This window comes from Anarrhichthys ocellatus, unplaced genomic scaffold (assembly GCF_004355925.1).
Source record: "Anarrhichthys ocellatus isolate YVR2014 unplaced genomic scaffold, GSC_Weel_1.0 scaffold32, whole genome shotgun sequence".
Classification (NCBI taxonomy): Eukaryota; Metazoa; Chordata; class Actinopteri; order Perciformes; family Anarhichadidae; genus Anarrhichthys; species Anarrhichthys ocellatus.
Genome location: NW_022280062.1, coordinates 5,690,008 through 5,716,725, shown reverse-complemented (window position 1 = coordinate 5,716,725; position 26,718 = coordinate 5,690,008). Strand labels below are relative to the sequence as shown.

The following is a 26,718-nucleotide window of genomic DNA, read 5'->3' as shown; positions in this document are numbered from 1 at the left end:
ACCTAGTTTGTACTTGGGAGCTAGGTTAGCAAATTTTTTTATATATATATATATATATATATATATATATATATATATATATTCACAAAAACAGCCCAAGGCTTAAAGCTCCTAACTGCATGAGTTAGGAGAAAGTAAATGGAAGGTGAGTCAGTTGTAACTTTAAGACTCCTTGGTTTTGGGTCTTGGAGGATTTCACAAAGCATTTTAGTTCTAAAACTCTCAGCTCCTACGTCTGACAGAAGTTAAAGGGGGTTCAGGGGACTCCTAAATCACTAAAATGTGCCTTGTGTAGCGCCTGCCTTGTGTCAGCCTTTTGGAGAATACACAGATAAAGTACTCTTGTGTACTGATGAATATTTCATTCCACATTCACTGACACAGCTAGCTCACCTTTCCACCGATCACTAGCAGCAAGGTCTAGCTGGGCCCCTCTCGTAGCTTTGGAGTTCAATCAGTTCAATAAGTGAAAGTTGCTCTCAGGAGCTTTGTAAATACGTCTTAAGAGGAAACTCTCAGTAACACTCCGTTTAGGAGTCTCACTGTAAGACTAGATGCTATATGTGAATACGGCCCTTGATGCGATTGTCTACCTTGCAGCATGTCTGCAAAATAATTAAACTTTCAAAGATTGACCACTTTTTTTTCCACTCTTTGCAAGTTGTACCACATGATTGATCAGGACCAAGTGATACAAGACATACCACAATACAGGAGCATGCAAAGTCGCGTTTGCAGTAGAGAGGGCATTAAATTAAACGTTGGAACACTGAAAATCTTTTTTAAACCTCTGGCTGGAGAAAATGCAAATCTTCACATCTCTAGGATTGCACCTTGGCCAATTGCCTTTTTTCTTCACCATATCAGATTAAATATTCATGGCGATAATGAATTTGCTGTTGGAATGTTAAACTGGAGCCATACTGGGACAATCAATTAAATTCATACTGAATATGTTTATAACCTTATGGAGGGGAATCCTCCTGGTAAGGTGTGTATGTGTGTGTGCGTGTTAGTATTTTAGGCAGATCCAGAACACACTGAGTAATGAGCTGATAGCCCCTGCCGTTAACTGATGAAACACAAATACATAATAAAACAGTCTTACTCTGCATCTATGTGTGTATGCGCTTGAATACACACAGTTTACAGCCTATGGTACATGGAAGTCTGTAAGGGTGTTAAAGGGGGACACGCCTGTGATTATATACCTGAAGTTCATGAGAGTACTCATGCAAATAATGTCTACTTGCTTTTCAAAGTCTGAGAAAATAGAATAGCTAGCAAAGTCTGAGGTATATCTGATGTCACCAGGATACTGCTGGGCTGCATTTTGAGAGTTTTCGGTGTCCAGTGTTTTCTGAGCTTGATGAACTACAGATGAGGATATCAGGACATCTCAGCCTTTGCTGCTTGGATTTTGAGCACCTGTCAAAACAATAAAGCCCATTTGAAGAATAGTAATTGTGGAAAAGGCTATTGCAATTCTGCACCAGTAAGTAACATAATTGAATGAATTGCCTATTTCACAATTATTATTTTTCAAATGAGCCTTATTGTTTTGACAGGCGCTCCGCAGTTGCTTGCTCAAACAATTGGGCTGTGCACTGACATAAATTTGACAGAATCATTCTCAACGAAAAGTGACTTTGCATCATCAGGAAATACATCACCCGGGGCGTAAAAAGTACTCAGAAATTATATTCAAGTTAAAGCAGTTTCTGATCAGGCCCCTCTTTAAAACTAGAAAATCTATGATTGGATCCTCCATCATAATATATGGGGGTGCAGTTGAGTAAAAGTAAAAGAAAGTGTCTGCTATTTCTCTAGTTTATTCAATTAACCATTGAAGCTCTGATCTAGTGAGCGTGTCCAGATGATCAGATGCACACTTTTAAATCCGTCTTTGTGCAACTTTATATGCCTGTGTCAGTCTACTTGTGTTTGAATGAGCCAACCAGCTGTCAAGTCGAACTCAAACTCTTAAATGAGAAGTGGAACTGGAATAAAACTTTTTCAACAAAGCCTGTTACACAAATAAAAGTCTGCAAAGGCTCAATTTAGTTCAGTAAAGTGACATTTTCCCCCCACACATTTCCACCTTATATAAAAATGGCGGGGTTCTTTTCTTCAATTTAGAGATTCATACAGAATATTTTCAGGATATGATGACGAATGTCACTGGTGTCTGACGAAAGCTGGCATGTGTAAGGGCTGCTATGAACTCATTTTTGACAACTTGCTCACAGCCAGCGGATCTATTTAATTTGGTTCTCTGTATTTGGTGAACTCTATAAGCACCTCCGGCATTGGATGAAAACATTGGTCTCCTGATTTCCCCCCCCCCTCCCTCTTGAATCTTGAGTCCCTTTAGAGAAGAATCTTCAGATGTTACCAAAAGCAATCCAACAGAAAAAAAGCCCTTTAGGTCTACAGTTCAACAAGTCAATTCCACATTGCCTCTGCACTGCTCCCCTCTCCCTTAGGAACTCAGAGTGTTGTTATTCCAAATGAAAATGAATGTCCTGGCACTCGATCTCAGCGTACCCAAACGCACCCGCACCAACCTTGCATTCACAGCATCCGCTCTTGAATTCCCCCGGCAGCCCGACAGAGCCTCACCCTCAATTTGATCACCGATTCCCTCCCTTACAAGTCGTTTGTCTGTAGAAAGCAGCTGGTAATGCTTATTCCCCAGCGCTCGACAGATTTTACTTGACTCTCCCTCACTCAATAAAAAGTTACAATCATGCTCCTTGTCTGCGCGACCTTGGAGACACCTCGATGTGGCGGCGAAGGCGGACGAGATGGCGTAGGTGGAGGTAAGGAACGGCGGGGATATGGAAAGGTTGGGAGGAGGGGGACAGTGAGTGTTTGCAAAGCGACTCAGCGAAGCGTTGAGGATTCTTGCAGAGAGAGACCCTTTGATGGGCGACAGGCAGGCATAGTGTTTGGCAGGCTACAGGAGGCTGGTGGTGTACAGGACTAATGCGGCAGACACAAATTCTGTGACCAATCATGCTTAGCGGCCAACAACTGCGCTGGCAGAACACTCGGGCCGACTCAGGAGCTGGAATGCTGAGACAAAACAAGCCAGTCGAAAGTGCTGTGCCTGTCTTTTCCCTTCTGGGCGATGTGTGTTTGTACCGTGTGACCATTTGTCTGGGTGCCCAGAGGCGAGTTAAAATGTAGAAGTCCTCTCTTTGAGTTGACTACTATATGTTTGTTTTTACATCTAGGTGTCTATTTTGATAAAAAAAAAAAAAAGTTCTTCAGACTGCATTTGCATGCAGAGGGAAAGCATACATCTGAGTGTATTTCTGTATAGTATGTGTGTGTATCTGTGTGTTTGTGTGCAAGCCCCAAAGCACCGTCAGTAAGAGACTGGAGTTGTGCAGCCGATCGGCTTCAAGAACTATTTCCCCCCTCTCTCAACCACTTCAACTAAGTCATTTCAGAGGAGAGATGTCACTCGTACAATCGCTGACATGTTTTAATATGACTCTCAGCATCAGTTGAACGTCTTGTCTCGGTGACTGCACTTCCTCCCCACCTCTGGCAGAGTGGGGGGGGGGGGAAGATGATGGGAGGGTGAAAAGTGCGATCAGATTGGTGAGGATGTATCTTTCTGAGGCGTTCATGTTCTGGTGCCAGGATCCAACTTAGCTTTGATATTGTGTGAAGCTTCAGCTGTCACCAGCCCCGCCGACAGGAGAAAAATCATACAGAGGAACCTTCCAAATGGACACCAACAAGGTTTTACTTCTTAAACTTGTGAATATTCAACAATTACGGCGACGCCCGACTCAAAATGAGCCCCTTTTATTACATTTACAATCCCTGTAGGTCTTCTAAAGCACCGGCTTTCAGTCAGGAGCCAGATGTTAGGGGTGTTTTGATAGCGACACATGAAATGCTTGTGTTTAATAAATGATCAGATAAAGAAGTCAGTTAGAAGGAATCCGTTTTTATGAGGGTTAGTGAGCTGTCGCATTAGAAGTTTGGAAGTTTCCACCTCATTAAATTAACTTTAACAGAAAATTGCCCGCAACAGATCATATACCTCTTATTTTGTTCCCCTCCATATAACTTTAGTCACATCCAACAGTCACAAGATAAGTTTTTGGCTTGCAGCTTTTCAAACTTAGATGCAGCTGAAAGAAGACAGTCGGAGAAGGTCATTTGTTTCAGATTGCTTAGCTGAGTGCACTTACATGACAGCCTGGTATTTGAAGTTTGTGGGCTTACATGCTGATTACAACTTGGGGCAAACTCCCACAACAACTGGCCAAAAGCAGGAGAGGGGGAACTTAAGAGTCTCTGCTGATTGCCATTGACTATAACAGGACTCTCCTTCACAGCGATCCGTTTTAAACCTGCCTGCATGCAGCTCTTCCCTATCGGCCTCCATTTCTCTCCTTTGCGACTTACAATCTCCCACCTATCTTTTCTCATTTCTCTCTGCGGCACCAGTCCCACTCCTTCCTCCTGTGCACTTTCACTTCTCAAGCTATAAAACTATCTTCCCCTGAATGTTCTCACCCCCATGTCTGGCTCACACTGACTGCTTTCTGTCGCATCGCCGCCACCACCAATCTCACATCGTAATAGTCAGTGTCTGGTGCAGGCAGCAGCTGGGGGAGACGCAGAAGGTACCAACTGCCTCCTGCTTCCCAGGGCTGATGTGATCTTTAGCAGCCGGTCTGGCAACCGCCCACTACATCCAGGTAATCCAGTTAGCCGGTCCGAAGACTCAAAATTAAGTGATTATGTGGATTAACTAAGCATACTTGGAGTGTGAGGGGGGGGGGGGGGGGGTTGGGGGCATCTGGTGTGATTGTGGTGTAAAATCGGAGACACCGGCAGTCGTTATTGATTGTTGTTTTCTGTTATACGTGTGTAACTCCCTGTCTAAGAAGTACTTTTTTTGTGTTGAATGCCATTATTGTTTTACAATCTGCTTTTTCATGATATTAGTGAATGAACAGAAATAAAAGACTTTCCAGACATTTGCGCTGTGCAAAAATATCAATATAGCTTACGATCGCAATATTTCTTTGTCGACAATAGTGTATCTAGTATTGATCCATTTTTTATTTGTATTTAAATCATGTTTGAAACGGATTTAAAATGTCCTTTACATTGCCTCGAAATGCTAAATATTGCTGCCTATTGCCTCAGTGACCGGAAGGCCAGTGACCTTCCGGCCTGTTGCACAGCAAGTTGTATTTTTAGCTCTATTTTTACATTTTCAGTAAAAAAAAAAAAAAGAATGTATTGCAATATATCATATCGTGATGTGCTTGCAAATACACACTCTGATTTGATAAAGTGAGAGAGAGAGGAAGAAATTAGAGTATTGTAGGGTATAGAGAAATAAAGTTTAGTACATGGTGACTCTACAGTTCTTGACTGAACAGTTTCTGAAATATAAACAGTTAAGACTTATGTCTTGACTTGTTTCTGCCTTACTTGAGCCCTGCTGTCAGTGTATCTCCTCCATCCACCCGCAGAACCATTTTATGGTGACCTTGACCTTCAAAATAAAATCAGTTCTTCCTCCAGTCCAAATGGGCTTTTGTGCCAAATTTGAAGATATTACTTCCAGGCATTCCTGAGACATAAACGTAATGCCATAAAAAGCAGCTAATCTCATATAGTGTGTCATATAGCTTCAGAGAGGACTTCCACATCAACACAAATGCTTACTGAGCCTGAAGGTCCACAATGTTAATTACACCAACAGCCCATATTTGCTTTTAAATAAACTGCTGTTTTCCCTTTCGCCAGCTGCCTCCAATAAGGATTATCTGGTGCGCAAACATGAACATTTCTTTAAACCATAACAGGATATTGTGACCGTCATGTAACACAGTATTTTGTTCTGTTTTATTCTGAAAAAAACAACTTATGTGTTTGTTGCTGGAATTGTTGAAATACTGAAATAAGTTGTAGTTGAAGTGGCAGTCAAAATACAATTACATGTTACCTCGTCTATATATTTCAGCTCACCTCTTCTGTCGGACTCAAATACAAAATGTTGTCGTATAGAGTGCTGCAGGGACGGCGTGTTTTTGTAGTCCAACCCTCAAAGTTAACATTGCAGTGGTTCCCTCGACAAAAAGCCAAAATGGATTTACCATTGGATTTTGGATTATTGCAGAAAAAAAGCTATGTGGAAATCACAAGCTTATTATACTTCCAAGTTTTGTTCAGCAAGATAATCTTCCCAAATGAACATTACTTCCATGATTCTTTAAGCCTATACAATCGGCAGAAGCAAAAAGTTAACATTACAATATAAACTAACTACTCCATGGTCGTATGACTTTATGTCACCACCACTAAGCGTAGCGCAAGTATTTAGGCATCATGACGTTTTGTAGTCTCATTTAGTCACTTGTTAGCAACCGCCTTTTTTTAAATTCACGAGTGGGATTTACTGACGTACTCCTGCACCACTCTTTTGGCACAGTTTTACTTTTCATTGACAAATGTCGGTTTGCATAAAGTCAAACCGGTTTAAGCTCATTAACTGAACCGGCAAAGCCTGAAATTAACCCAACTCCATCTTGAACTATTCTCTTTGAAAACTAACAATACGGATAGGATGGATCTTAGGACTCTGCAGCACTTTCCCCCTCCACTAGACCTTTCCATCTCCACTGACAAGACTGTAACAACTCCTGCCTGAAGCCTGCAGGAGCCCTAACTTTATTCTAGACAAGGAACTGTCATACAAAGCTCACAATGCAGCCACAACACAAGTATGGGGGTTCGCGCTCCCAAAAAAATCCCCATCAAATCTGAGCTTTCCTCACCCAGGGCTATGCTCGACTCTTTAACTGTGAACTGATTTTAACATTCACTCCTAAGTTCCTCTTCTGAGCATGACATGAACAGCTAAATGCCTCCAGTTAAGTGTAACTGTCAGATTTCTCAAGTGAGACAACGCACAGTTTACCCGTCTATCTCACTTCACACGCCATTATTCATCCGCTTCCATGCGACATGCTGTGATTAGAATAGACGGCTTTGCTTACAGACAGCGAATTTCAACAGTAGATGTCAGTTTTCTCCCTTAGAGACAACATGACAGACACATATTGGAAGCAGGTTCCTAATATCAACTTCAGTGTCATCTGGAAAAGCAACAAGTAAGCGTAGCAGAAAACACACACATTCATGCTTTTAGGCAGAACACGAAACGCACCATCACTGTTGGTCACATGGCCTTATAAATACGGCAGTCTACAGTAAACATAAGGCTTTAGCGGGTGACATTGGCCGTGGTAACACCTGTCTTTTCAATGTGACTTTTGTCATCGGTTGCGCCAGCATAGTGTTCACACTTGAAACTTCAATGCAACCTGTCTGATCGGATATAATTTGTGGTCAAGGGAGCAGCTGTAAAACTGTGGATGAACGCATTTAATTTCCTTTAAATGAATCACAGTAAAATTCCCCTGTTGAATTGAAGAAAAGCCGGCATTGCAGGACGAGGGATGAGAGGATCATAGAAGACCTCAATGAATTCAACAACAGACTGTTCTCTCTGCTGCTGTCAGGGAGAGACTTCTGCTGCCTGAAGGCCAAAACAGAGAGGATGAGGAGTTTCTACCCTTAGGCCAGTGAACCAGTGACTTTCTTCAATCACCTGACATACATTTTATAGAATATTCGGTATGGATAGGTGGTTATATTTTTTTCAAACTTATACGGTTTCATTACGTCACTGTTTAATTTTTCCTAAACGTACCGATTATTGTTTTATCGTTTATTTTTGAAAAGTATTTTTCTGTCTAGTATTCCAGTCTATTCTTTTGTATTTGCTTTATCACTAGGCACAAAAGCATTTCACTACACGTTGTTTAAAGATAAGCAACAAGCAGACATGATCATAGTCAAATTTGTGATTTGTGATATACAAAATAAATTGAATTGAAAATCTAAAAACAACAACATAGACTTCGTAGGAGACCAAATGTAAACAACTGACCCTGTTGTCATTGTAAGACCAACCCAACCACCCACCCCCAACCTCATCCCTAAAAGGCATTGTGGTGCTACAACAACAACGTCGCTCTGCTGCCGCCATTTCTTCTCAACAAATAACGTCATTATTCACACCAAGAGGTCACAGCCCCGAAGCTACAAACTCTTCTATCTTTAAGGTGGACCAGTTATTCTCCTTTAATAATCGGTCAAAATACTTATTTTATGTTGGTTACGTTTAAACAGACGATTACCCACATACACACACACACACACACACACACACACACACACACACACACAGTACACTTGCAATATGAAAACCAACTGGTATGTGTGACAGGAACAAGACAAGCAGACTACAAATATGGACAGAGTATACGCACACACAGACACACATGTTGAAATCACAAAGCCATTTCATGTACCTACAGCATTAACAAGCTTCATTCTATTTTGGTTCAAAACTCACTTTAACATTGCGGCATACTGGTCAGATGATCAGTCTGAATAACTGACAGCCCGCCGGGGACTCAAGAGGAGACAATGCTCCTTCTGTCAGGGAGGACAAATAGCTGTGGGATATTTGATTAAGTCTGTGAAGTGCTGTGAAGATATTCTCTCTTGACAAACATTTCACGTCAAACAGCTCTCGACAAGTTCTTTCCCTCTCGTCTATCGACACTCTGTGTGCCTCAGTGCTGCATTGGACTACTGCCCAGCATTTACAACTCTATTTCAAACTGTCATTATGCAAAGCTAAAAAGAAGGGGTCTGCTGTTGTTCCGTTCGCTGTCTGCTTAGTGAAACACATCATGTCATCAAAAACCTCCTGTTATTTGATTGCTCATTACCAAGCTTGTCTTCTTGTCATCTTCACAAAAGGCCGCAACAGATTTGTGCCGTCACATGGACACAACACATAAATATGAATTATACGGCTTTAGGGATATGGCTGCTTAGCATATGAAACGGCTTCTCTGGTAGGGCAGTCAATGAGTAAGCTAGCTCCCTTCACCAGCTACCCAGCCTTTGATTGCAATCATTCAGCACTCACTCTCCATTTCCTCAATTTCTCTGTGATCTCTGCCACTTCACTTATTTAATCAGAGCCAAGATTGAAGCCATTAGCCGCCTATTCTCCAGAGCTGACAAAGTCTACAGGGTGGGAACAGAACCAAACTGGAAGTAGAACTGAAACGTTCCAAAGCCAGAAAGACAACTGACCAAACTGACAAGGATGAATTCCAAAAACTATCACTTTATAAGCGTACCCAATAAATTAGGAGAGCTATATACAGAAGGCATTGAACCGTCACTAAGCTCTTGGCAGGATATGTAGCAGTTTATAGACATATTGGCTGTTGTTGGAATCTGAAGTTATGTTTTTGTTGTCGTTTGAGTTTATACCGGCCTCAAACTATCCAACATAAGCGTTTTCACAGGACCTTGTTTATTGAACTTTGTGCCATGCTGTTATCCTGCCAAGTTACGGATTTGATGGCAGAGGGAGTCGAAAACAAATTCAGTTGGTCCCACTGGCGTCAGTGTGATGGACTTATCTCTCTTTGGCGTAATTGGCTGGTCACAAAACCCCTTCCCAATAAGGGATTGTGCAATCATAGCTTGGCAACTGTAGCTAGGCACAGCGGGTCTGTCAAGCTTTGGATTTTTTTTGGAAACATTGTGCATGAGGGCAAGAGAGATACCTTGTTTATAAAGAGTTTCTTTCCAAAACCGAAAACACAAGAGCAAAGATGCATGGAATGGATTAAACAGTGCATTTTTGGGCTCTAACACAAGACCAGCTAACAAGCCGACTAGCCTCAGATGCAAAGAATCTGCCTGTCTGGTGAAAGCCGAGTGCTATATTAATGTGTTCATGCAAATGCTGCAATGTGAGTATTGCGGCATGTAATGTAAATGTAATGAGTGACAACACAGGAGTCTACAGGAATGCACGAGTTTACATCATAGTCAGTATAATGTGCACTGAACAATGCAGGAAAAGAGCACCTTAACACACGGTGTATCCTATTTTATAGACCCTTATAAACACGAATAAATATGTATATACCATATATGTGCTAAAATGAAAATATCTACATATAGAGGAGACCTATGGAAATATGGGGTTTCATTAAGGAGAGAGAGAGACAGAGCGAAGAATATTTTTCTTGGGGGGGATGATGACTGATATGTTGTTTTTCCCCTTCAGTAATGTACTTATATACATGTGAACGGTACTTTCTTAGAATACCATCACTTCACTTCACCTCCCTTGTAAAACAGAGAAAAAAAAACCTGCATTTTTTTTTGTAAGTGTCTCCCTGTCGGTGTGTGCCTCCATGGACAGTTGAGTGATGGCTGCAGACATGTGGCCACCAGGTAGAGATACACAAGGTTGTGGAGGATGAACGTTTTTGTCAGCTTGGACCTTTGTCCATGTGAAGGTCACTGGCTGTACATACAAGCAACAAGCACATATAAGAGTAGTATTCATCTTCTCATTTAACTTTCCGCAAGCATGCAAATAACTGTATTTTATACAAATGTCAATCTATTGCTTTAAATAGTTGAATAAATATTATCACTGAAAATCGATGGGAATGATGGTCAAATTCCAGAAGAGGGACCAAGTGTGCTCACATCTTTGCAAAAATACTAAACTGCAGCACAAAGAAAGTTTGCCTCCAAATGAAAGAGTTTTTTTTTTTTCTTTTCAAGGCGGCATTTTCATCTACAAGTGTGAAAGAGAAAAACAAGCATAGAGGCAGAAATCAAATCAAATCCTTATCACCTGCTGGTCAGCAAACCGCAGGGAAAACTAGAATTACTACCTCGCCGTTTTATGCCTCTGACAACCAGTAAAGTTGCAGTTTTTATCATTTCTGTCCAAAAACTTAGCACTTCATAATGTTATCCTGTTAGACAGTTGTGTGAAATTGTCAAAGCATGAGCAACAAAGTATGAGTAATGGCCAAAATGAGTTTTGAGAGGTCACTGACCACCAAATCAGTTCATCCTTGAATCCGAGTGGATGCTTGTGCCAGATGTAATACAATTCCTGACAGACATTCCTGAGATATCACATTCACGAGAAGGAGACATACATGAGGTCACAGTGACCGTGACATTTGAAAACCAAAATCGAATCAGTTCATTCATTTGAGTTCAAGTCAAAGTTTGTGCCAACTTCAAAGAAGTTTCCTCAAGGCTTTGCTGAGAAATTTCGACAACTCTGGCTGTCGCTAGAGTGGAAGCATAAAACTTAATGAAACCCAAGTTGTAATAATCCAGAATTGTGTAAATTATGAGAACACACATTGTATGAAAGCAATGTGTGTTTGTCTATATTTGCACAACCTAAATCCAATTTAGCAGGATTAACAAAGCGCACTGTCATTTTCTGCTTCTTCTGTCTCCTCCTCTTCTGTAGAAATAGACAAAGAAAAGGCAGCTCTCTGTTCCTCTCTCTACACCTTTCAATCCCCCACTTCAACCTTTCTGGAATGCACTCTATTCTGTCACTCACTGCATTGTTTTTCCTAGATTCCTCTCCTCCTTTTCTAGCTTCTATTTCCAATAGGGAAAAAATGGATGCCTTGTGGCAGCAAAAGTCAAACACCTATATAGTGTCAGAGCACTTTGTGTCATTACTAGCTCACTAAAGTATGATTTCTTATCTTCGCTCTCTTTCCCTGGCTGTCTGCAGGTGAGCGGGATCAATCCATCCATGAGCAGGAAACGTGAGCAGCGCGTGCTATTCATGGTGGTGATCATGGTGATCTGCTACCTCTTGTGCTGGCTGCCGTACGGCATCATGGCCCTGATGGCCACCTTCGGGCCGCCGGGACTGGTGACGCCTGTGGCGAGCATCATCCCCTCAGTCCTGGCAAAGACGAGCACGGTCATCAACCCAGTCATCTATGTGTTTATGAATAAACAGGTGAGAGTGGGGTGGGGCTGCTGCAGGATGAGGTCATCTTGCCTACTGAGGCCAGTTGTCTCGATTGTTTTCACTGTGGTTTGATATAATGGAAATGAGTCATTGTTTCATTATTCACATCAGATGTTATTCCAGTGCCTTCTCGACACTGAATAATCTAAATTATGTACCTGTGTATGAATGATGAATAACAAGGTGTTTTTCCACATCTGAATCCAGCTATTTGTTACAGATTTGAGGCAAAGGTGCATCATGTGGCATCACAAGGTCCAACATCCAATTATTTAATGACATCGACAATTCAATAAGACGACAGAGGCCACGTTGGGCAAATCAAATATATTCTGTAATCACCCAACTCAAGCCTTTCATGTGATTCTAACCAATTCCTAGTAACTGACTGTTTGTCAAACCAGAAGGGTTATTTGCAATGTCATGAAGTCACCCGTCGCCTGAAGTGTTGACAATTAGTCTCACAATGCTCAATTAACCTTGACCCATGCCCTCCTGATGAATCACTGAAGGAGTTATAATCTTTAATTTGGAGCTCCCATTTTGAGCTTGTTGTTATAAGTGGCCTGGGACTATTATTATAACTGCTCTACTACTTTGTTACATTTAATCTCTTCATTTTCACAGGTTTATTAGCATTATAACTGCTGAACATATTTCTTTTTCAAGTTGTGTATTCCCCTAATATACGGCTTGAATAATATTAATATTTCAAAACTTGGCTTCAAATTAAGCATTTCAAGGGTAAAAAAAGGGAAAATACGCGTATTGCCGTTTTACGCCGTGTTAATGTGTTAATGCACTTTAGAGAAGCTTGTACGCATATTTTGTGACCTGCAAACAGAGGAAGGCCAGCTGTTTCCCCCTTTGTGCAAAGCAAAGATGCTACTGGCTGTAGCTTTATATTTAGATATCTAGCCAACTCATCTCATCTAATTATCTGCCAGAATGCTAAAAAGCTTATTTCCCAAAATGTCGAACTAAATAAGAAACAAACTAAGTTTAAAAAAAACACATCTTTAGGTTGCATTATCCGCTTCATCAGGACTGTGTGGGTGGTTTGATCGGATTTGATTGACAGTGACCAAACAATGTATTGATTGCTGTTGGGACGTAGATAGACTTTCAGCATATTTAAAAAAAAAAAATGTTTTGGAAGAAAATTACAAACCCAAACTTTTCTGCCCCAACTTGTGCAGAATATGCTAAACTTTTTGGGCCATCAGCTTCTAAACTAGATAGCGCTGGCCCTGCTCAGGCTTGTTTGGCCGGAGGGCCAGAGAGACAGGATGAAAGTTAAAAGGCAGTCAGGGTTGGGACGTGAACTCCACCATCAAACATGTTTCATCCATCATTCCTTGTGCTATGCCACTAGTGGCCAACATGTGGACAACCACATCTGAAGTTAGATGCACATACATACATACTGAAGTATTGATTAAGGACTGTGGGACACAAAGCCTTTGTATGCAAATAATTAATCACAGCAGACCTTTAAAGTAGTGTCACATTATTGTGCGACTCAGGCTTTGCTTGCGTTATTAAATAACTTGCTTCACTGTAGAGCTTTAAACATAGTCGCTACAGTTCACTGCTTTAGCAGCTACAACAACTTAGTTCTGAAAGTCATTTGAAAGTAATTTGTTAATAACTTGATTGATTAATCATCACAAAATTCAGAGTTTGATCACTCATTTATTACTTTATTAAAATAGTTTACCAAGGCTGGATGACCAACTGGGCCCTAGACCCTTATTGGACGTGGGGGTTAAGATAAATCTGAGAGGACACTGGTTGATTAAAAAAAAAAATAATTACGTTCCATAAATTGCTTTTGCTTGTTTTCTTGTGAAGTGATGGATAATTTGACCTCTTCAGGCCTCTAAAATCATTCAAATGAAACAATTGAGGGGGACAAAAATTACTCTTTGGTTTAATTGTTGAAAAGTGAGGAACAAAGTGAAGATATAACCTTTGCCTCATTTAAAAGGGGTCTCAAGCCAAAATGGAGCCACTGACAGGGGCGCTGAAGGCTTCATGTTCACTGTGTGGCAATTAGTTTGTGATAATAGGATTAACTCAGTTTGTTTGGAAACCCCACAAAAGCCAGGGTATCGCAAGCCCATCGGCCAGAAGTCAGTAGAAGACCCTAGCCACGTTACTATGTCTTGTTTGCCACGTGCTGGCAATTTGTCTGCCGGGAACCCTGAAAACACGATATAAACTGCAACAATAATAGTGGACAACTGTTTATTACCTCATTTTGAGGACCCGTTTTGTAGAGGGGCCTTCATTTTTTCAATTTTTACTATACATGGTCTATAATCCTAAAAAAGTTAAAGTCAAATTACCACATAAGAATGATCAGAATAGAGAGGCCCTGGGACATCCTTGCAGGTTAATCCAGTTCCTTTGTTTACACACTTCCTCATTAACATTGCTGGCTGCCTTTGTGTTATATTCAGGTTGTTTTAGTCTTAAAGCCTGCATTAATCATTGACACGCCAATATCCACAATCGTTTATGAATATTAAACCAAACAAATGCACAAGAGCAATTATTTCTGTAATGGCTTGCCAACCTCCGTGAATATGGAACTGCTGTATGCTTTGCGTCTGTGTTCTCCCAAGTATGTGATAACAGCAGCTGCAAAAATGTCCACAGATCCTACTTGTTATTCCCACAGGGAAGTTTCCCTGTCGACAGATTGTATTTACAGAACATATGACATGCACGCAGCATCAGCATACTGCAGCAGTCAGTACTTTTCAGCTATACCTTATGCTGCAATATTGTAAGCAATGGCTAATCAAAAATGTGATTTTGGGTTTGACTGCTGGAGACGGTCCTGGCTCTCTGGGTGTGTTTGGGTGAAGCGCTGCAATTTGAACAAAATCCATCCACATTATAGACAAACTAGCAAAATAAGGGCCTAGTCGAAAATTGAGTTGAACTTTCTTCGTGTCCAACTTATAAAAGAGTACAAAAGCAGATATTGACTTTTTGCTGTGTGTACCTGGTGTATTAAGTTTTTTAGCTGTCATACAACCTCGAAGCGTAACTCCTCAGTAACGGAGGCCAAAGTTGTTTAAAGAACTTAAAACCATTAATATCAAATATTTGTAATATCAAATCCAAAGCAAAGGTAACTGCAAGCGACTCTTGTCCTTGGATAAAAGATGACAATATTACTTTCACCGACTGAACGCCTTATAGTTTAAGACATTTAATGTCCATTTCCTAGATTTAGGAGTCATATTTTGGTCTGGAACTTAACTTGTCAAACTTTGTACTTTATTTTTCCACTTCCTCTCTCTTGCAAAAGTCTTTGTACAGAACCGTACATTCACACTTTAGATTTAAGATGTTCTTTCCCGCCACGCTGTTCATCAAGGTGAGAAAAAAAAATAACATAGATAACCAGCGGATTGTCTTCCATTCCCACTGCGGCAGACTGATAGAACTTTTCTTCTCAATGTAATCTTTATCATCCCATTCGGTTCTTTTAAGTGAAGCACAAAATGCTGTCTAAAGGTTTTAGAAAATATTCTCTTCAGACTCAGAATTTCATGTACTAGACAGAGAATTATATACAGTACTGAGTATTGGAGAGTAAATGTTATCACAGCTTCCAAAGCAAATCAAGTGTTACTTTCAAGTTCAAACTTTCCTCTTACGGTCAAAAGTTATTATATTGTGAAGTTGGAAATCAACACAAAACTACACCCTGTTCCAGATGTTGCAACGTCAGCTGGAGGTATACGAGAGCCTCCATTGCACTCCCATCTGTTCCATCTCACACCGCCTTCCGACTCAAGCCCACGCCGCAGCTATCCGACCTTACAGGGACACCGTGACGGCGTGAGAGAGCAAAAGCGGGAGAGAAGGACACCGAATGTCCTGTATGTCATTTTCAGTCTTCAATTCCTCCCAGCCCGTTACTATGGAAACTGTGAGTTGAGGCGAGTTGAAGACTAAAAATGCTGTACAGATACAAGTAGCAGCTGGCGCGTGTTTGTCCACGATGAACGGCGCTCACAGACAAGAGGCCTGAGGTGGATGTCAGGGACGTGCACAGAAAAACGCACGAATTATGGGTAAGTTCACACTGAATCATCTTTTTATTTCATGTGAATACATTATGGTTTGTACTGTATGCTCGCCGAGTGTGGTTACACAAAATAGTGTACATGGGAGAGGACTTAAACATTGAAGGAATATCTCAACAGTTTTTTTGAGATGAGTCTATTCACTGTTCTTTGAGAGTTAGATGAGAAATGTGATGTGCCTCTCACATCTGTCATCTAGCTTAGCATAGAGTGGAAAAAGGGGGGAAACAGCTAACTTTGCTTTGTCCAAAGGTAGCAAAATCCACCAGCACCTTTAAGGCTCACTAATTCACAGCCCATTTCTTTAATCAGTTCAAAAACTGTGTAAAAACTACAATCTGTAGTTTAAAAGGGGGTTATGTGCCAGCCTATGTCTTGGCCAGGCAAGTGACTTCACATAAATAATACATTTTCCCAGAAGTCCAAGCAGAGTGATATTCGGAACTTTGAATTTAATTAGAAAACCTTCGATAGCAGCGTCAATGTCACCTGTAGTGGTCTCATTTGTTGTCATCATTACTCTGTTCCAGCGCAAAGCTCACAACAGCTTGACAATGGCTTAAGTGATCGACCATTAATGACTTAATGGTCGATTACTCTTATATCAAGAAATTGCTGATGCCAAAACAATCAGTTGACCCGAACTCGGTGGAGTGGGCAGATTCAAAAGGTCTGGCAAGTCATTTTTAGCTGTGGAGCTTTTCAACACAGCATGAGCCTAGCTGAGCTCCAAAGTAATCTCTTGATGCACCTGCAATTTGTGTATCATTCCTGAATATAAATTACTTATTGTCAAGAGGATCATTCTCCTAAATAACATGTCAAACAAACTGACGGGTGGTATAACATCAACATCTCATCGCTGTGAATTGCCTCAACACAACTCACAGTTTGACAGGCTCTGTGATCTTCCGAGTGATCTAGTCCATCACCGGAGTTATTTCAATAATTAATTATCTTGGAGGTCAATAAAGCATCGAAAAAACACACATTGCTAGTAAATAAGAATTCATATTTTGTGTGTGTGTGCTTCCTTGTGTTTGAGCGTGACAGAAATAAATAACAGTTTAGTTTAGTCGATTTGTGGTTTCAAAACCGTTCTGCTAATCTCAGCAAAAGGCAAGAGCCAGCAATACTACCGATTTGATTCATACTGTAGTGAACTTGTTGGCAGTGAGGATGATATTTTCTGTTGCTAGATTAACAGAGTAAAATCTTGTTTAATGATGAAGTCAGATTCGTGGCCTTCTCTCTATAATCTCTAGACGTGTAAATAATGCTTTTATCATTTAACTATTTGTAAAAGTTACGTCATAAAAGCTCTTATAGCGAGCTATTGGATGAGCTACTTGTTGTTTCTGTCCAGCATCATCTATTCAAACCTATTAAGCAAATGATAAATCATAAAGTTCTTAAACCTGTCTCTGCAGATGCAGATTGCATGAAAGAATGTGTTAACAAGGCATAGTGGAACTAACATGAAAATGTAATGGCCTTATTTCTTTATTTCTGTCTCCCAAGATCTCAACACTGTTGAACACTCCTTATAAAATGTATTTTTTATTACATGAGAAATAGAACCATGTTTCAGGCCCAAATGGGCTCTTCATCAGGTACGCAGGTATTAAAACCAAGACAAAGGCAAAGGCCAATGTCAACTCACAATGATTTACTCAACAGTGTAGTGAGTCCTTGGCAGGCAGAAATCACAGTTACAGTTGTATTGCACTCAGCACCTTGACAATGAAAACTTTCAAATTGAATTACTGTAGCTTATATGTAAATGCCTATTGTAGTTACTTAAGCACGGTGCCTCTGAAAAAGTTGTGATAGGAATCCATAACGAACATCATCAAAAAGAACCAACGTTTTGGTTTCAGGGGAGCTGCTTATTTAATCATTTCAAAATCATCTCAATCCTCAGGCCACTTTAAAACAGGAACTTGGATAGATTTGCTTACAGAAGAAAACAAATCATGTTTGAGACTGGGAGCTGATCTGTTGGGATGGATTAAGTCACTTGCTCTTCTCCATCACAGAAATGAGAAGTTGCAGAAAATCTTAACTGTGATATGTGAAAATTCCAGCAACCGTGTGTGTGGAAATGATTAATACACACAATATAAAAACACACTGCAGCCCTTTGCTGAATTGGGGATTTGCCAGGAAATCAGATGATTGTCATTCTGTTCACACGCTCCTGTCTTGACACTCATTATTTTTCCGGCTTCATACTCTGCGATCTGCAGGATTCTGCACAACACCGGGAAGTGTATTGGATCTAATTAAGTCACGTAAACGTTGAATGGAAGTAGTGGGTTACACTGCACTGACAGGTTTTTGATAGCAGTGTCACAAAGAACTCTTTAAAAATAAGTAAGATCTATTAATTTATGCAGATATGTAACCAATGATTGAACATGAAATATTGCCTCAAATATTACATGCACGGATTGTGTTATGTTGGACTTGATGTATCCTCTTGCAGAGCCGTGTGAGAACTGGTAATAATTAAATCTGTGTATAGTCACGTATATAGAAACCTAAAAATGTGAGAAACCTTCCCATGCTTTAAAATATAGATGAGCACCTTATTGCCTTGGAAGATGCCCGATATTTGACCCTCTTGTTGTCATGCTCTATCCGTAGAGGATCAGCCCCACTCATAGAACGCATCACCCAAACCAGATGAGACCAGTCTGAGATAAACCTTCCTGTGTCATCTCCAACCCTCTCTCTTTGAAATACTCCATCAGTGCATGTCGCTCCTTCCATCTCCCCATCATACTTTATCCATTTATCCGTCATTGCCTTCACCTTTCCCTTGACCTTAGCCTTGATGCCCCTGTGTTTGAACTAACTTCATCCTCTACCTTTTTTTCGGTTGTCTCCCATCTCCCTCTCTTCCATCCGTCTACTACTACTCGTATATTCTTTGGACAGCTGAGGGGAGCAGGGAGTAATGCATCAGCACCACAGAGAGGTGTGGATTCCCTTGCTCCTTTACATCTCTGTGCTAGACCTCGCTCTGAGATGACCTATATGTTCCAAAGAAACAGACAAAGGGGACGCATGTGTTGATCATAGATATCGTGAGGAGAATTTTCTGGTGATGTCCTGAGGCATTTCTCTCTCGGTGTCTCCCGCTCTGCATGCAGGAGAAGCTCAATGTCGAGTCAAATGACTACAAGACAAAAACAAAAAAAAGACGAGTTTGTGGTGCTGTTAAAATTCATGTTTGAGAGATGTTTCCAACTGAAAAGTACTTAGTTGTCTCATTTATAGGGAAAGTTCATCCCCGTCCAAAGCAGTACATTGCTTAACTATATGGCTGCTACTTTTGTCTGCTTCTCCAAACTGGGGGCGTGCCGACCGCAGTGTTCGGTATGTAATACAATGACTTATGGATAAGTACCTCATACACCCCACTTCAAAGACCATACTTATCCTTTTAAAGGATATAACTGGCAATATTCTATATTTCTGCTTTTGTTTACGAATCCAATGAAAATACCAAAATCAGCAACGTGTTAGTCCGTCTATCAATACTTTACTTTCCCCGGTCTCAGCACCCCATTGATTATTACTGAAGATGTAAATATTTAAAACGAGTCATTTCCCTAAACAGCCGGTCACTGTAGTTTCTGACAAACATTTCTCAGACGGGAGTAAAGAGTATATTTATTGAAGACTATTCTCAGCTGCGCTAGAGAGTATTTACAGCAAACAGGACGGGGATTGATTGCAGTGCACCTGCTCATCGTAATGATGTAGCATCACCCAGCGCAGCTGTGGAGCTCTATGGCACAGATTAATAAACTATATTAGGCTTTGACTACACGGGCACTACTTGTTAGTAGGAGTATGACAGCATATTACATTTTTTCCCAGTTATAATTTTGGTACGGTTTTTCAGCACACGCCCACATTTACATCACATTTCTTTATTGTTAAAAGTTCACTGAGCATCTTCCTGTTACTTGTATTAATTGTTTTTCATTAATGTGTTTGGATTAATTATTGTATCCATCAACCCACTATTGTATCTCTCTCTCCATACCTGTTACAACATATTTTGTTCACAGTTGAAATGTTTTTAATGTGCACATTTGAATTTTGTGGTATCTTCCCTCCAACTAGATGCAAAACGCTTTCATCATATGTTGTCCTCGTGAGAAAATGTAGTAGACTATAAGTATACCTGAAACTGTAAGTATACTAAGTATACTACGTTTACTCAAGAGTGGCGTCTTCAGAGTCCCGATTTAACAGGAACTGAGTAAGAGGACTTGAAAATTGTCTAAATTGTGACTGCCTGTGTTGTGAATATGCCCTGGATTTGGTTGGAGATGCCTGGAATTTTAAGTACAGCCAAATACCCTGAATGCATTTTTATGCTTTCAACCTGCTGCTGGGTCCTCAATTATTCAGAATCTTCCTACCTGTCCATCAGCAGATAACTGGACTTTGAGCTGGGTAATACAGGGGCTCTGATGTGCAAAGGTTGGTGTTGAATAGGAAGATCTGCATTAAATCATAATCCTGAGACTTCCAGATCTGTTTCTTGGATTGTAACATTTATCCAGGGGTACATTTATCATACCCTGACAGATGGTGTATGAATTTCAATGCCTTTCCTCTGTGCCTTGGAGACAGTCCGCTGTCCACAAAATATTTTCATGTGTTCGGACTCTTGGCACTGGTTAGAATACAGCCTTTGTGGAGGTGTAACCCTGAAAAGGTTTATGTGAAATTACTGAAAAAATGTCAACAGTGAAGAAATACGTTATAGTATTATATCTTGTTATCTAGTCAGACTGAAAATCAATTGCAACTTAAATCATGCAAAATACAATTATAAACCAATTGACTTTCAGACCTCGACTCACAACAGGAAGAGTAGGAGGAGGAAAAAGCAAATCATTCTTTTCTATTTTTCCAAAAGAGATGAAAGGGTGAGGCCCCGATCACACCGAAACACTTCACTGGAAACGCATGGTCTGCAAAATTATTGTTTTCCTATATGGCGCCTGGCGTGCGCTCCTCAGTTGTACCACGCACCGTGTTTTTCTAGCAGTTTTTAAATGTGCATAGAAGTTTAAATATTCTCAACTTTTCAGCACCAGGTGCGAAGTAGCGCCGCTCGTCAATGTCATACTTGCCCCAGGCAGCGAATTTTATCAAGCAAGAAGCGGGTTTCACTACTTCACCACTGCCTTCCTGTTGTCTCACCGTTCGATGTGGTAAGGCTACCTAGCTAGTTAGCTAGGTAGTATGTGAAAAGGAAGGGGGAATTCATATACCATGTTGTGATAGTTCCATGTGTGGGCTACATTGAGCAGGCAAGTGAGCGCATTATACATTTTCCATTAATCACATATGATGGGTTGCCCACGCTCCAAAGGCGCACCACGCCATTTTGTCTGACCTGCTTTGCCAAGGTGTTTAAGCGGGAAGGTGTGATCAGCCCCTAAGAACTTAACCTGCAGTAGTTTATCATTTATAATATGAAATGCATTTATTTTCATCATAACTGTAGTTGCCTCTTTTTTATATTAATATTACTCTACATTATGCTGTAGCTCCAAAACGAACTAGAACGTTAAATAACTCATTTTAGTAGAGGGGAAAACATTTCAGAAACACACTTTCAAGTCACAGTGGAAAGAGAGAGAGAAAGAGAGAGAGAGAGAGAGAGAGAGAGAGAGAGAGAGAGAAAGAGAAAGAGAGAGCAGATGATGGACGGAGAGAGAAGAGAGTGAGACAGCAGCATATGATTGAGAGGTGAACGCCACATGAACTGTATCTGAAAATTGTGTGCGAGTTTATATTTCTATAAGCTAATGTTAACATGCAGTGGTGGAGGAAGTAGTCAGAACTATAGGGTAAAGTAGTACTACTACAGTGTAGAATACTCTGTTACAACTTAGTAAAAGTCATGCATACATGATGAAGTGCAGAAGGACTCTTATCTGTGTTTCCTTTTTCATTAGGTTGATACAATGCAAATCCAGAGTGGCAGAGTCGGCCTGCTCTCTCAGCCTCTTTAAAGACGAGTCAGTGAATGCTAGTCATAGCTAGTGATGTTACGTGCTGCGCCGAGGCTTCGGAGTAATAAGGAATAATCAAAAGTGTGTATCTAGGATTTTATTGTTTTGGATCAATGACGTCTTTGATTACGCTCGAAGCCTAAACATTGAGAAATTATCGTTCCTGAACAAACATGAATAAAGTCTCCCCTCTACCCAGTTAAACCACTTCACAGTTTTAGAACACTAATATTGCCCCTCCAGCCATTATTATATTATGATACAATTATTGACCAAAGAATCTATTTCTACACTTTTTTTTTGCAAAACTCACAAGGCAATTATATTACTGGCACAAAATACAGTAGCCTCGATCACAAATTACATGGTTGAGATCATCTGTAATAGATCTGCTTTACATCCTCGGCAACAAGGTGGTTGTGTGTGTGTGTGCATGAGAAATGAACCCTTTTGCGAACCAATTTGCTGGAAAGCTTCAATGCTTAATGAAGCTACATCTCGCCATCACTACTTTTAGCTGCGCCCCTCTTTCTGTGTAACCAAAGGGTTGTTATGTCCAGCCATGTCTGCCTTGTAGCAGTGTGAAGAACCATGGAGACACAGAAACCTGCTTCCTGAGTACCCTCTGGGAATTTATGAAGAGAGAGCAAGAGAGCGTCCAATGCACTTCTCCAGGGTGCCTCATTTTTATTATCAGCGTTTCCCACACATAGACTTTATGACACAATATACTATGACATTATACACTATATATACTATACCCCCCACCACCACTCATAGAAAAAGTTAATGTTAAGACAAAGAAAAAACAATAAAAACGGATGTCATGCTGTTTGAATATTGCTAGCAACAGGGCTCAAGACCGTGACCAAAATGGTCACAGATGCAGATTATTTTTGCATTGCGCGAGTTAAAATTTTACTGCGAATTTATGCGAGTGCATGACGATCATTATGGATCAGAGACATCAGCCACAGTCTATTCCATCCTCGCCTCCAAAGTCTCAAAAGTCACCTTGAAGAGCGAGCATTGAGCAGCTGCCAGCTCCTACGGGGAGGGTCGAGCTCCCGCTCATTGCAGACCCGTGCTTAAGGGACAGTATTTGTGCATGCTGAGCAGCGATGCTCTGTTGCGAGGTTTTTCCTCGCGCTGTGTGCTGGTTACCTGGTTTGAAGTGCGCAGGTTGAGACTACACACCATACACAGCTTTGGACAGTGTGGGATGCGCATGTACGTACTGGCGGAGCACTTTACGATACAATTCATCTTCCAAAAATGAAGCAGTCGACCGCAGATTATATCAAAAGCAAAATAATGAGAGGAGGAGGCCGGTGGGGAGCGAGAGACAATGAAAGGTTCCGACTCACTCGCCACTGATGGTGACAGTGCAGGCAGGGAGAGTCAAACTAAGCCAGTGTCATTGATTAACAGCAGTGGTGGAAGAAGTAAGCCACAGCAAGATCGATTAATTAAGTAAATGTACTAAATCCACAATTAAAGAAAACTCAAAATCTTACTAAAAGACAGTATGCAACTATAAAAATCAAGAAAATGTACTTAAAGCTTGAAAGTAAAAGTACTCACTAATGGGCTCTTAAGTTGTAATGTTAATCTACTATTGTAATATATAGCCTATTATATGCAAGATGCATTTTAATGTTGCAGCTGGCTTCAATAAAGCTAATTTTTGTCATTTTGTTGAGTGCTTTAATTCGTACATCTACTGTATAACAATGCATTGCATTTCATATTATAAATAAATGTACTGAAGTAAAAAGTACAGTATTTCCCTCAAATGTATCGGGGAGTAGAATATTGGGATGCGTTGAAGTGATGTTTTCAGTCCCGATACCGATACCTGGGCTTTATGAACCGAGTACAGAACTGATACCAGCGTTTAATCAAGAAGCTGTATGCCTCACTGTGATCACTGGGATCTATCTTTTATGTGTAAGGCAACATTGAGCAATATATGTTATGGATGTAACATTTATATGTATTGCATTCTGATAACATATGTCCAACAACGTACTACAGACATATTTTTGTTGGCCAGGCTTACATTCTAGGTGGTTTCTTGACTTATTTTGCATTACAGTACATTTCTGATCACGTGTTTGTGTTGTATGCTTGCCCCAGTTTTACAGATGTTTCAAAGCCCTACTGCGTTGTCAGGCTCCTCGACGAGGCTCCAGCTTAAAGAGCTCCTCCAAGGTTGCCACCAAGACCATGAGGGGTCTCGCAGTTACTGGTCCCCGCCGCACCAATGACTTCCTATACATGGCAGCCTTCCTGGGTCAACCGGTCGCCACCATTCCCCAACTGGGCCCCTCAGTGGAACCAACCATAGATGTCACCAGAGGCCCCTCTTCAGACATCAACAAACCTGTCATATCACTAGTGGCCCACTTTGATGGCTGATGATTGGCTATGACCATGAAATCCCAAAGTCCCCAGCAAGGAAGTCATTATTTATGAGAGTGGTGGTGTAACTGAGGCTTGGAGAGCAGCAGCCTGAAAGTCTTGGTGGATTTAAAGCATCAGCTTTACCCTGGCTAGTAGACATGATGGACCGGTGGCAAATCTTGGACTGCCTCTGAATAATATAAACCCGCAGAAGCTGGGAGTCTGCGTTTCCCTGCAAAGAAAATGCATGAATCTCTCCTGCTAGGAACAGGCATTTAAATGTTCTTATCACGGGTTTTGGAGAAAGCACAGTCAGACTGTTATTGTAATATAAGAGGAATTGTAGGGCTTATTTATGTTGTGCAATATGTGATGTTCAGTAAAGCATTCACTCTGGCATAACAGAGATGTGTCTGAGTGCAGGAAGAGGGATAAGATGTATTTTTGTATTGATTGCTTACTGAATGTGGTTACGAAGTGAGGTTGAAGACCACAAGATGTTTATTACCCTCAGCATTTTGAAGTCTTTTCTAGAGTGGACAAGATTAAAAAGATGTAAGAGACTAGAGTAATGGGAACGTACTGATAATGATTTTTACGGATCAGTCTTTTTAGCTTTTATTCCCCGCCAGTAATTGTATTAATTTAATTCATCACTTCGTCACTTTGAAATGCATAAGTAGTGTTCAATTGAGTGGTTCGTCAGAAGTAGCATTGCTAGCATGCTAGCTCCATTAAAGTTGTGTCAGGAATAGTGACTTAGGAATAGTGAAATAGGTAAACGTTCCTTCAATAACTTTTGTGCATGTGCACTGTTGCAGTATCACATGCAAATGAGGTTGGAGAAAATACCGTATCTGGTAATTTTCAGTCCATACTAATGATACAGATACTTGGTATCTGCAAAAATCCTGAAAATGTATGCCTCTCTGGAATGTTTTTTCAGACAGACTTTTCCACGTGTACTTAAAGCTGTGTAATCTGTTTTTTTTTTAAAACTGTGCTGGATTTTATTAAACCCAAAGCACAGGGCGTACTATGTGTTAAAAAAAACTGATGTCAAAGCCCTTTTAATGTGCAAGTGATCATCAAACATCCTTTACAATGATTAGCAGTTCAGTGCCTTGCTTATAGGCACATAGTAGTCAGCAGTTTACGCAGACAGGCATCAGCTACAGTATTTAAACTATTTGCTTCCACAAAAGTCAGCATACTGTGTTCAACAGTCTTTTAACAACTGGTATTATCAAAGGAAATCCTGACAAGAAACGGAAACTTTCCAGCGTCTCACGGGACATCACGAAAAGACTTTATTCAACGGAACAAATATCTTTTTGATGGAATATGTTTATTCTGTATATATTGATTGCCATGTGCTTGTCTGCATTTTGTTACATGTTTTGATAACTGATGACACTCTTTCTTGCAATACAAAGATAACTGCGGAGTTTCTAAAAGCAGTGCATCGATGCTGTGTCCAGTCAATGTCTAAGCTATAAGTGGTGTGGTAATACTGCATATTGATTTTTTTGTAATTCATTTTTAGCCACTGTTTTCTATGTGCTGTCAAGATCTTGTTGTGATGTACATGAGTTGATACCAAAGCAAAATTTATTTGAATATTTTTTAAGTTCAATAAACGTTTTTGTTTTTTTTAAATCTAAATCAATGTGCAGTGCTTTCTTTTGATGACAACTTGTTTAAAAACTGGAGGGGTCAATATTAAGTAGGTTTAAAGTGTGATATGCCGTATACAGATGAATGGTAGAGATATGTAATACATGTATGTAACAGCATAGTCATAACTGACAAATCTGTTGCTTCTTCACCGCAGGATGCAACTAAATTCTACAACTGGTCCTTTAATTTGTATGTCCGTTTGCTTTAACGACTAATTATGTTAGAATGAAACAAAAATCTGTTCTTAGATTTTTCTTATTCATACTTATAATAGGACTACACTGCAATGTAAGAACAATGCCGTTTCTTTATTCTCGTGTCCTCTACATGGATGACGATGCCGTCTTATTGTCAGGACTTTTAGCTTCAGTCTCAGACTTTTAGCATGATATCATGTGTGTAGCCATCAAGTGCATATTGAAGGACCTTTTACAGGGCTCTTGTTTTAAAACAAGTCCCCTTGAAACCTTAGAAAGTAATCCGGGGCAGATGTTCTCAACCAACTCACAGAGCTAAA

General features: G+C 40.5%; 1 protein-coding gene across 1 annotated transcript in view; it reads left to right on the top strand.

Annotated features, from left to right (window-relative positions):
* tmtopsa (teleost multiple tissue opsin a) overlaps positions 1-26,157 on the top strand; it is a 40,320-nt gene extending 14,163 nt beyond the window's left edge. Inside the window, exons 3-4 of the mRNA XM_031865367.1 lie at positions 11,711-11,944; positions 24,255-26,157. Coding sequence (XP_031721227.1) covers positions 11,711-11,944; positions 24,255-24,536 — 516 coding nt within the window. The 3' untranslated portion in view covers positions 24,537-26,157. The remainder of the gene's footprint in view (positions 1-11,710; positions 11,945-24,254) is intronic.
* Positions 26,158-26,718: the final 561 nt, after the last annotated feature.